Here is a 10,883-nt window from a genome sequence, read left to right as displayed (position 1 = left end):
GGTCTTTTTGAGACAGGGTCTCCCTATAGCCCCAGCTGTCCTGGAACTTACTATGTAGACCAGGCTAGCCTTGAACTCAGAGATCCCCCTGCTTCTGCCTCCCAAAGTGCTAGGATTAAAGGCATGTGGCATCATGCCCAGTGGGCCCATTGGCATTGCATTCCTATCAATGCAACTTTGTCCCAAGTTTAGGTAGACGTAAAGCTTTTGGTATTCTCTTCTTCTGTCAGGAAATCCTTTTCTTTTCCCCTCTGCTTCTCCCTCTCCCACTCCCTCGCTCCCTCTCTCTCTCCTCCTCCTTTTCTGTTTTTTTTTGAAACAGGATCTCCCTGTAGCCCCAACTGCCCTGGAACTTACTATGTAGACCAGACTGGCCTCCCAAGACCTGCATCTGCTTCTTTCTCCCAGTGCTTCTATTAAGACACGTGCTACCATGCCCAGCTCAGGAAATCCTTGGTTTTTTAAATTTCATTTTATTTATATATTCTTTTAATTTTTATTTTATGTGTATGAGTGTTATGCCTGCATGTATGTAAGTGCACCTGTGTTGTGTAGTGCCTGCGGAGGACAGAATAGGGCATGGATCCCCTGGAACTGGAGTTATGGACAGCTGTTAACCATCATGTGAATGCTGGGATTTGAACCCAGTTCTTCTGCAAGACCAGTCAGTGCTCTTAACCACTGAACCATCTCTCTAGCCCATTATTTGTTATTTTTATTTTATGTATATGAGTGTATTACCTGCATGTGTGCACCTGTGTCATGCAGTGCCCAGGGAGATCAGAAGAAGGCATCAGATCCTCTGGAACTGGAGTTTTGGACAGTTGCTAGCCACCTTGGGGTGCTGGGAATCAAACCTGGGTCCTCTGCAAGAGCAGCCATCTTTTTTTTTTAATATTTTTTTATTTATTATTTTTAGTCTATGTGTATGTGTGTATTGCTTGCAGGTAGGTAAGCGTACTGTGTCATGCAATGCCCACAGAGGTCAGAAGAGGCTGTCGGATCCCCTGGAACTGGAGTTACAGACAGTTGTTAGCTGTCATGTGGGTGCTAGGATTCAAACCCTGGTCTTCTGCAAGAACAGTCAGTGTTCTTAACCGCTGAGCCATCTCTCCAGCCCCAAGTGCAGCCATCTTAACCACTGAGCCATCTCTGGCCCCAAGAAATACTTTTTTTTAAAGCATTTATTTTAGTTGGGCATGGTGGCACCCGCCTTTGATCCCAGCACTTGGGAGGCAGAGGCAGGCAGATCTCTGTAAGTTCAAGGCCAGCCTGGTCTACATAGTGAGTTCCAGGACAGCTGGGATTAAAGGCGTGTGCCACCACGCCTGGCTTTAAATTTGTTTTTTGTTGTTGGTTTTGCTTTTGAGACAGGGTCTCTCTGGAGCCCCAGCTGACCTGAAACTGGCTATGTAAAACAGGCTGGCCTTGAACTCACACAGATCCACCAGCCTTCCCAAGTACTGGGATCAAAGGCATGTACGACCACACCCAGCTCATTTACCACTTCTAACAGAACATATGATGTAGTTAATATCTGTTAGTTTGTTTGGTGTATTACCTATCTCTGTTAAAATTTAAAATCTACATGAGAGGTGCTGAGGATGTAGCTCAATTGATAAGAGTGCTTGCCTAGCATGCATGAAGAATTGGGATCAATCCTCAGCACCTATAAATTGGGGTTGGTGGTAAATACCTATAATCCCAGCACTTGGGAAGGTTGGTGGATCTGTGGAGATAGGAGGCTCAGAAGTTCAAGGTCATCTTTGTCTACGTAGAGGCCAGCCCAAGCTACATGAGACCATGAGAGAGAGGCAGGAACAGTGAGAAGAGAGAGAAAAGATCCACATGGGGAAGCTTTTTATCTGTTTTGTCGTCTAGGATAAAGTCCGTCAGCACTCTAGGTATTGTGGAATGGTTGGAATGAATGCATATTCTAAATTCAAGCTGAAATATCACTATCCCCACAATGAAGAAGCCACTCTGAAAATTATTGCTCATAGAATCTACAGACAAAAGGAAGACAGAGGAGGTTTCAGTTACAGAAAAATAGCTCACAACCTTAAACCAAAGACAGACCCAACTGCAAAAGTTCCTCTCCTCAGGATAAAACCAGAGCTGCCAAAGTTGTCCCAAGTTTACCTTTTTCAAAGTTTAGCAAAGCTTTCCACCTATTTCATTCCAAAGTTTGATTGCCTTTCCCACTGTACCCCTTTGTGTTTTTGGACCCCAGTCAGGTTCTCTTTTTGCAGCTCTCTTGCTCAGCTGAAGCTTCAGGGACATTGCTATCTTAAGTCAGTTAAGTTTCCTTGTTTTTGACACCTTAAATCACTACTCTCCAACCCATTTAAAGTCTTTCTGAAAGGGTGGTGAACAGAATGGCAAGTACCCACCATAGTTGGTTTGATCTTGGTAGGGCCTCCTTTTCTTGCTTCCAAAGTTCTTTCCAGTATTGTTCAACATTTGATATTTTCAGCGTAAGCAGCACATTTGCTACAAGTTTCTGCTAGTTTGTTTTGCTCTTTGACACTGGAGTTTGATCCAAGACCCAAGATGAGCATGTGAAACAAGCGCTCTTTATCTCTACAACGCCACTAAGCTATACTCCAGCCCCAAGTTAGGTTTGGTTTTTGGTTGTTTGGAATTTTTTATTTTGTTTTGTTTGCGTGTTTATGTAATAAAGGGGCTATGGGCATTTGGAGCAGCAGGGCGCGTAGGCCCAGGGTTGCTGTCAGGTGTCTTCCTCAATCACTCATCATTCTCTACTTCATATACTGAAGTGGGTCTCTCACTTGAACCCAGAACTAGCTGATTCAGCTAGTTTAGCTAGCCAGCTTATTCCAGAGATTCCTCTGTCTCTGCCTCCCTCCCACATACTAGGTTTTCAGGAGGCCACCATACCTACCTAGCATTTATTTAGGTTCTAGAAATCCAAACTTTGGTCCTCATGCTTGCACAGCAAATATTTTACCAGCTGAGCTATCTCCCCAGCCCCCAAGTCAGATCTTTTCAGTGTTGAATTTTATGGCTGTTCCCTGTTAGGAATCTAAGAACTAAAGTAAATTGTTCTGTTGTTTTCTTCTTAAATTTTTCCTTCTCCTCTGAGAATATTGACTTTAATGTTGGGATTACAGATACTTTAGTGTCTATCCCTTGAACTCTTTGCTGTCCTTCACAGATTTGAAGAGGAGCTTTCCCTCTGTGTCACCCAGCCCAAACAATCCGACTCTTCTATGTCATCAAGATTTTTGATTATCATTCGCTTACTAATAGCTTAAGGGATTTGGATTGCCCATGTCAGCCCTGTGATTGCTAGAATACCCCACACACACATACATACACCTTCTGTGTCAATTCTTAAAAATTCCCACAGTTAATCTTGCATATTTGAGACCAGTCCCTATTACCAACTCCAGGTAGATTCCTGTGAAATTTTTAGTTTTCAAGTACAGTGGAAATATACCCTTGGGGATTTTTCTGTTGTGGTTGCTAAGTATTAAACCTAGAGACTTGTGTATGCTAAATACATGCTGTACCACTGAGCCCTAGAAATTCTTAGCTCTATTTGGTAGCAGATTCACCAAACCATTCTGGAAGGTGGGGTATATGGATATCTGAATAGTCTGCTTATATTTTTCTCTCTAGGCATCTCCCCTCAGATGGAGGTAACATGTGTACCTACTCCCACAAGCACAGTGTCCTCTCTAGGTAACACAAATGGAGAAGAAGTGGGACCATCTGTCTACCTAGAAAGGCTAAAAATCCTCCGACAGCGATGTGGTCTCGACAACACAAAGGTACTGCTCCTTTCCTTCTGTGGGTCTGGAAAGCAGTGGCAAGCAGGTCAGGAATAGGCTGGTCTACAGAGAAGTGGCTGAGTCTTGGTGTGCCTCCCTGCTAGGTTGTGTCTTGACCTGCCTTCCTGGAACTTAGGCAATGTCTCTCTTATTCTCTCAATAGCAAGATGACCGACCTCCACTGACCTCTTTGCTCTCCAAACCAGCAATTCCTCCAGTCGCCTCTTCCACAGACATGCTCCACAGTAAGCTCTCCCAGCTTCGGGAATCCCGGGAACAGCACCAGCACTCAGACCTGGATTCCAACCAGACCCACTCTGCAGGAACTGTGACCTCTTCCTCCTCCTCCACGACTAACATTGATGACTTGAAAAAGAGACTGGAGAGAATAAAGAGCAGTCGCAAATGAAGCTGCCCATCCCTTAGCACCCTGCAGCTTTAGTTTACTAATTTAGAAGTTCTATAGTATGAAGTGGCCCCAGCAGGCCTAGAGTATACAAACTGGTTGTGTGTATCGGACTGCAGATGGGGAAGGAGCGGTGGTAGCACAAGTCTACATGTGCTCTGCCTCTCCCTGTCAGCACTGCCTCTAGAAGACTGACTGTGGATTAGGTTAGTGTACAGACTTATAAACAGCTGCCCCCTCAACTCAAACTAGGTTCCATATCTTTTTTTCTTTTGTTTTAATGGCTCATTTGTAAAATTGTCCTAATCTTTCCTAGCTTTTAACCATTAGAAACTCTTCAATAGTTCCTTTTGAGTTGTGAGCGCTTCCTCTATAGCCCTAAAGGGACACTGTATTCTGTATGAATGCATGGCATGAGACAACTAATTTAAGAGTCTTTTATAAATAAAGTTTGCATTAACTATATCTGTTTCCCAAGATGCTCCATGTCTAGGAGTGCTAGGCAACTCTTTCTGTCACTTGTCCAAGCATAAGCTGTGTATTGAGCCAGATACAGAAAGGTTTGTTATGGCATGTGGAGGTCTTTTTCTTAATTCAGAGACTGGGGCCGTTGCTCCTTTCTGGACAGGCCTTGCTCTGCTGCTTTTCACATGCAGACCCAAGGGGAGCAGAGAGTGCATCCCTCCGTGTTTTGAGGTCTTGATTTGTGACTTCCTTTGGTCATCTCCCATTGTTCCAAGGAGCTTTTGGGCATCCTACCACTTCCGTGTCCAAAAGCACATGAGAGTATGTCCAGGCATTGGCTTGGGCTATAAGCAGTTCCCAAACTACAATTGCATTGGGTTCACTTGATGGACCTTGGAGAGCTTGGTCTTCTCCTACCTGATTATCTGAGTCTCTTTTGGTTCAGACTAATTGCTTCATCCTTGGGCTGAGTGAAGACCAGAATATGAACTGAAGATTCACCTCTGGAATAAATTCCACAGGACTTTCCTCCACAATCAGAAAACTGCATTGGGACCCAAGTGGTTCTGGATTCTGGGAGAGACTCCAGGCAAGCGTACGGCTCAAAAGAACTTTCCCTTCTGGTCTACCTTCTACGCACCTGGCATTCCAAGAAATGAAAGGTGGATGGAAAATGAATCTTCTCTTGGTTTCTCATCAGATGAATTTTCTGTTGGTTCCAGTTATTGTTTTCAAGTGGCCCCTAGGCTACCTGAAATGAACCTTGCTTTTCTTCATTATAGAGGAACATGGAAATGAGTAACTGTTCATAGCAGGGAAGATGGAGTTCAGTGCTACAGAAGAACATTTTTGGAAAGTGAAGTCTAGAATTGGCAGCATTTTTTTGAAAACCCCAAGTTCCCAAAGCTTGTAACACTAACAGTGGTATTGAGGTGTGAGAAGTGTGTCCTTGTTTCTGAGTATTGCAATCCTTTTTTTTGGGGGGGGTGCTTTTTGAGACAGGGTCTCCCTATAACCTCAGCTGACCTGGAACTCGGAATGTAGACCAGGCTGGCCTGGATTTCACAGAGATCCATCCACCTGCCTCTGCCTCCCAAGTGCTGGGATTAAAGGCATGCAGCACCACACCCAACTTGTAATGCATTTTTCAACCATTACCCTAAAGCCCTGGGAGGCTGAGATATTGTAATCTCACTAGGAGCTTTTGTCCTGTTTTTATCCTGCTTTCTGGTCAACCAAAAGGACAGAATGAAGCAAGGAATTCTGTCCTAATTCGCTGGTCCCTTATATATTGAAAATGAAAGACCAGGTTTGGTGATGAATGCCTGTGATCCTAATCCTATGGTAGGCTAATACAAGAGGATCTCAAGTTCGAGACCAGCCTGGACTGTCTATGTAATGAGACCCTGTAAAGAGAGGGGGGCAGGGTGTGGGGAGAGAAGGAAGATGAGAGGAAGAGGTTAAAGAGGGACATCCCTTCCTCTTTAAACCCTATATGTTGGTTGAAGATCAGAAGCTGAAAATGGTAAGTTCCACTCCCTGCTTACACCTAAAGCAGACATTCAGTCGTCACTCCTGCTTTGAGAGTTCGGGAATGAATCTTCTCAACACTTCTGCAGAATATCAGCTAAAACCCGTCACATACACTGTAGGCTGCTTACTCATGAACATCCCTATTAGGAATCATGCTTTAAGACTGTATAGCTTCATCCCACACCAGCGACCAGCTGAATAACCTTGAATAATGTGCTATGATGGGACATCTTTACAATCTTAGCGTTGTCTAAAGTTTACAAATCAACTTAGATATCCTCTAGCCCTGTTTCTTAGAAAAACGAATTAATCTGTAAGTGCTGTGTTAAAAGAGTCCTGGGAAATACACACCATTATGTAGTTTGTGAAGCCAGAGCAGGGAAGAAGTGACCAGGAAAGGAACTTGAATTATTTGTGGAGTTTTATTTTTTATGGGGTTTCCCCATAGCTCCAACTAGCATGGAACTTGCTATGTAGACCAGGCCTCTACCATACAGAGATCTGCCTGCCTCTGCCTCCCAAGTGCTGAGACTAAAGATATGCACCACCACGCCTGGCATGACCAGCAAAGAAACCTTAAATGTGCAGGGCTGGATGCTTCAGTGCAAGTAGCAGTGACTCAGAGAGCTCACCAGGCAGCAGCAGCACATCAGTACATCAGTAAGTCACATGATCTTTACAACTCTGAGTCACTGTTAGTGTCTCAAAATATAAAGGGGCTCAGGGGAGTCAAGTGACTTGACCATGGTTATCCCTTCTAAGATTGGAGCCAGAATATGAACTCACAAGGTCATGTGAGGAGCCTGTGACCCTGCCCACTATTCCCACTGTAATGAAGGCACTCTAAACACAGCCTCTTGGGGGCATACATGTACCATTTTGACAACTTCAGGTATGCAGGGTGTTACTGGAAAAGTCTGAGGGAAAGAGCTCTATCTTTTCCCCCTTATTCTACCTGTCCTGACTCTCCTCTGGTCCTAGAACAATCTGTTTTCAAGCCTGTCAACAGAGCAAAAACACAGCCTGACTTAAATCTGTTTTGTCTAACTTCATGGGGTGGGGGCTGTATGTGTGCATATAGGGATTAGGACAACTTCAGGTGTTGGTCTTCACCTTCCTACTTGTTTGAGTCAGTGTCTCTTTGTTGGTCACTGCTGCATATGCCAGGCTAGCTGGCCCTGAGACAGCTGTCTGTGCCTCTAGTCTCTCTTTAGGGACACACAGGCATTACAGACCCATATGCTTCAGTGTCTGGCTTTTGCCATGGGTTATAGGGATATAAATAGGTAAGCTGCAACCACTTTACCCACTGAGCCATCTCCCCAGCCCCATTGTTTCAACGTCTCTGTAAAAATTTGGAAACTTACTTCTCCAATTCTGTTTCCTCACCTGTGAGGATCACACCTGTCTGTTACGAAGATTAAATGAAATAAAGCATTAAAGTTAGCGTGTGGAACATTTTAAATGCTCATAAATTCAGCTGCCACCTTCCCTTCTCAGCCACCTGTGCTGGAGACAGTGGATTCTTTGCAGTCCTGTCTGTCCAGCCATATTACTGGCTCTTCCAGACCCTGTCCAGAGAGTTGCTCATGAATAGCACTGGGCAAAATGAGGTTCATTGAAAGTCACTTTTATTGGGAACTACCATTTTAGAAACAAACCACAAAAATATTTTGGCTGGTTTCTGTGATTTTGCAATGAGGAGCCCACAGTGGCCCCTATCCAAATTGCTCAATGACCTTCTGTATCCACTTCTTCAGACGGAACACGTGTGTGTAGAAACCATATTTCCCATTCCGGTCACAGCCTTCACCCCATGAGACAATGCCCATTTGATACCAGCGGTTGTTATAGGGGCTCTGAGGAAGAAAGGTAGGGTTTTTCAGAGTCAGGTTCAAGGTAGGGTCAGTCTTACCCTGCCAGGCTACTATATCTGAAAAAAGTTTCCCTCCCCCAGCTTTCCCTACCACTGGAAGATCTACCCACCAGGCCCACTGACTTTAAGAGAAGCTTACCTTCATGACAAAGGGTCCCCCACTGTCACCTTCACAAGCATCCCCTCGCTTGCTTTCATTTGGTTTGAACCCTTGAGAAAGAACAGCAGGGCTCAGGAGCTCCCCTCGATCCCATTTAGTCTTGACCCCTTTATATTTCCTCAACCCACATAGCCAATCCTATAGCAAATCTTGTTGGTTCTACCTGCCAAGGTTGTCCCAACTCCAGCCATTTCTCACCATTTCCACTCCTGGCCAAGTCACAGCCCCTTTTGTACCCCAAACCACACCTTCAACATAACCAGAATACAGAAACACCCAAACCTCAATTTAGTATACTGAATTGTATATGTAATCCAAAACATATGTAAGGATGAGGATAGAAAAGTATATAGGAGAGGCTGGAGAGATGACTCAGCAGTTAAGTACACTGGCTGTTTGCAGAAGACCTGGGTTCAAATCCCAGCACCCACATGGCAGCTAACAGCTGTCCATAATTCCAGTTCCAGGGGATCCGACAGCCTCTTCTGTCCTCAGGCATTGCATGACATGGGTACATTCACCTACATGGAAGCAATACACGCATACACATAAAATAATTTTTTTTTTGGCCAGGTGTGGTGGCATATGCCTTTAATCCCAGCAGAGGTAGGCAGATCTCTGTGAGCTCAAGACCAGCTTGATCTACATAGTGAGTTCCAGGCCAGTTGGGGGGGCTACAGGGAGACTCTGTCTCAAAAAAAAAACAAAAATAAATAATAAATAAATAAAAATATTACCCACTGAAGGGGTACACCAATTGCCTCACCCTACATCCCTGTTCAGCATGGAAGAAGCCAGATCAGTTTGAGTCCCAATTCCCTATTGACATACATGCAGACAATACACTCATACACATAAAATAAAAATAATAAAAAAGTATATAGGAGCAAGTAGAATCGAGTTAGGAATCTTAGAAATAACTCCTGATCTACAAATAAAGACATGAAAACTAAATAGACATTAAAGGAAAACAAAAGATCACAGCTGGTGAGACTCCCCAGACAACTGCAAAACAAAACTATCCTCAAACAAAACTGCACATGAAGAAAATCTCAACTCAAAGACTAAAGTTAAAAATAAATGGAAAAATCTGATGTCATGGTGTGTGCTCATAATCCCAACAGTTTAGAGGTGGAGACTGGGCTGGAGAGATGGCTCAGCAGTTAAGAACACTTGGCAGCTCTTGTAGACTACCTGGGTTCAGTTCCCAGCACCCACACAATGGCTAACAACTGTCCATAACTCCATTTCCAGGGAATAAGATGCTCTCTTCTGGCCCCTTTGGGCATTGCATGCACATGATGCAATTACTTACATGTAGGCAAAACATTCCTACACATTAAAAAAAAATTAAAAAGAGGTGGAGGCAGAAGGATCAAGTGTTCAAGATCATCCTCATCCACATAGTGAGTGTGAAGCTACATGAGACTCTGTTCCAAAATTTAGAAAATAAATGAACAGTGGAAAAAAATGAAAAGCATAAGCTGGTTTAAATGGCTGAGTATGGTGGCACCTACCTATAATCTCCATACTAAGGAGGCTGAGGTAGGAGGATCACAAGTTCAAGGCCAGCTGGGGCTACACAGACCCTGTTTCAAAAAACAAAAACCCACAGTGTTGGGGATGTAGCTCAGTGGGTAGAATGCTTGTCTAGCATGCATAAATCCCTTTTAATCCCCAGGAACTCATAAACTGAATAAACTGAGCATGGTGACTCATGCCTATAATCCTAACATTGGCTGGGTAGGATGGAGGAAGGCAAATTCAGATCATCCTTGACTATATAGTGAATTCAAGGCTAGCCTGGGTTAAAAAGTAAAAAACAGAAAACAGGAAGGGAAGAATGAAAGAACTAGGTCATCTCTCAATGATATAAGCCCAAAGATAGTCACTATAACAAAATGCAAATTCTCCTAAATACATTTTTTTTTTGGTCTTTTTGAGACAGTATCTCCCTGTAACTCCAGCTGGCCTGGTACTTGCTATGTAGACCAGGCTAGCCTTAAACTCATAGAGTTCAGAAGCCTGCCTCTGCTTCCTGGATGCTGGGACTAAAGGTGAATGCCACCACACCCAGCCTAAACACATTTTATTTCTTTTTTTTTTCCCCCACCTTTCTAGGCATAGAGATTTTATTTCTTTTCTAAACACATTTTCTAAAAAGCAAAGATCACACAGGGAAAATAACACAGCAAATGATACATAATACAATTATTGCAAAAGAGTGAGAATTAATGTTAATCATAAAAAGATGAATGGACTTAACTCATTAAAAGAACTTGACTTTTTACACAAAACCCATCTAAGATCTAAGAGATACACCTATAATAAAGTGATTTGCAGAGGCTAAAATTAAAGCAATGGGCAAAGACAGGAAAGAAAGCTGGGATAGCCATGGTGAAACAGTATTTTAAAGGCCACTCAGGGCTGAGAGCTGCAATTAGCAATGAATAACACATTATAAATATCTACACCAAATAAGACACTCATGAAATTAAAATTTTCTTGAATAATTCTATGCAAGAAGATAGATATGAATAGATTTTTTTTCTTACCAAATGCAAGAAACCAAACCCAGAGCCTTATACATCCAAAGCACACCACCACTGAGTCATACCCTAACCCCAACAATAGATTTTAACATAC

At 43.4% G+C, this 10,883-nt stretch overlaps 2 protein-coding genes across 4 annotated transcripts in view; one reads left to right on the top strand and one right to left on the bottom strand.

The window, feature by feature from the left end:
* Ckap5 (cytoskeleton associated protein 5) overlaps positions 1 to 5,544 on the top strand; it is a 132,750-nt gene extending 127,206 nt beyond the window's left edge. For both annotated transcript variants that reach the window (XM_029568551.1, XM_017800747.2), the window contains exons 44-45: positions 3,646 to 3,797; positions 3,961 to 5,544. In XM_029568551.1, coding sequence (XP_029424411.1) covers positions 3,646 to 3,797; positions 3,961 to 4,206 — 398 coding nt within the window. In that variant the 3' untranslated portion in view covers positions 4,207 to 5,544. The remainder of the gene's footprint in view (positions 1 to 3,645; positions 3,798 to 3,960) is intronic.
* A 2,266-nt stretch (positions 5,545 to 7,810) lies between these two features.
* The window catches only part of F2 (coagulation factor II, thrombin), a 21,903-nt gene continuing 18,830 nt past the window's right edge, over positions 7,811 to 10,883 (bottom strand). Inside the window, exons 13-14 of one of the 2 annotated variants that reach the window (XM_008843552.3) lie at positions 8,217 to 8,287; positions 7,811 to 8,060 (exon numbers count right to left, since the gene is read on the bottom strand). In XM_008843552.3, the coding sequence (XP_008841774.1) occupies positions 7,920 to 8,060; positions 8,217 to 8,287 (212 nt within the window). In that variant the 3' untranslated portion in view covers positions 7,811 to 7,919. The remainder of the gene's footprint in view (positions 8,061 to 8,216; positions 8,288 to 10,883) is intronic. The other variant, XM_029568552.1, reaches the window with a different exon arrangement.

This window comes from Nannospalax galili, unplaced genomic scaffold (genome assembly GCF_000622305.1).
Source record: "Nannospalax galili isolate Female #2095 unplaced genomic scaffold, S.galili_v1.0 scaffold1200, whole genome shotgun sequence".
Lineage (NCBI taxonomy): Eukaryota > Metazoa > Chordata > Mammalia > Rodentia > Spalacidae > Nannospalax > Nannospalax galili.
This window is presented reverse-complemented; position numbering and strand designations above follow the sequence as displayed.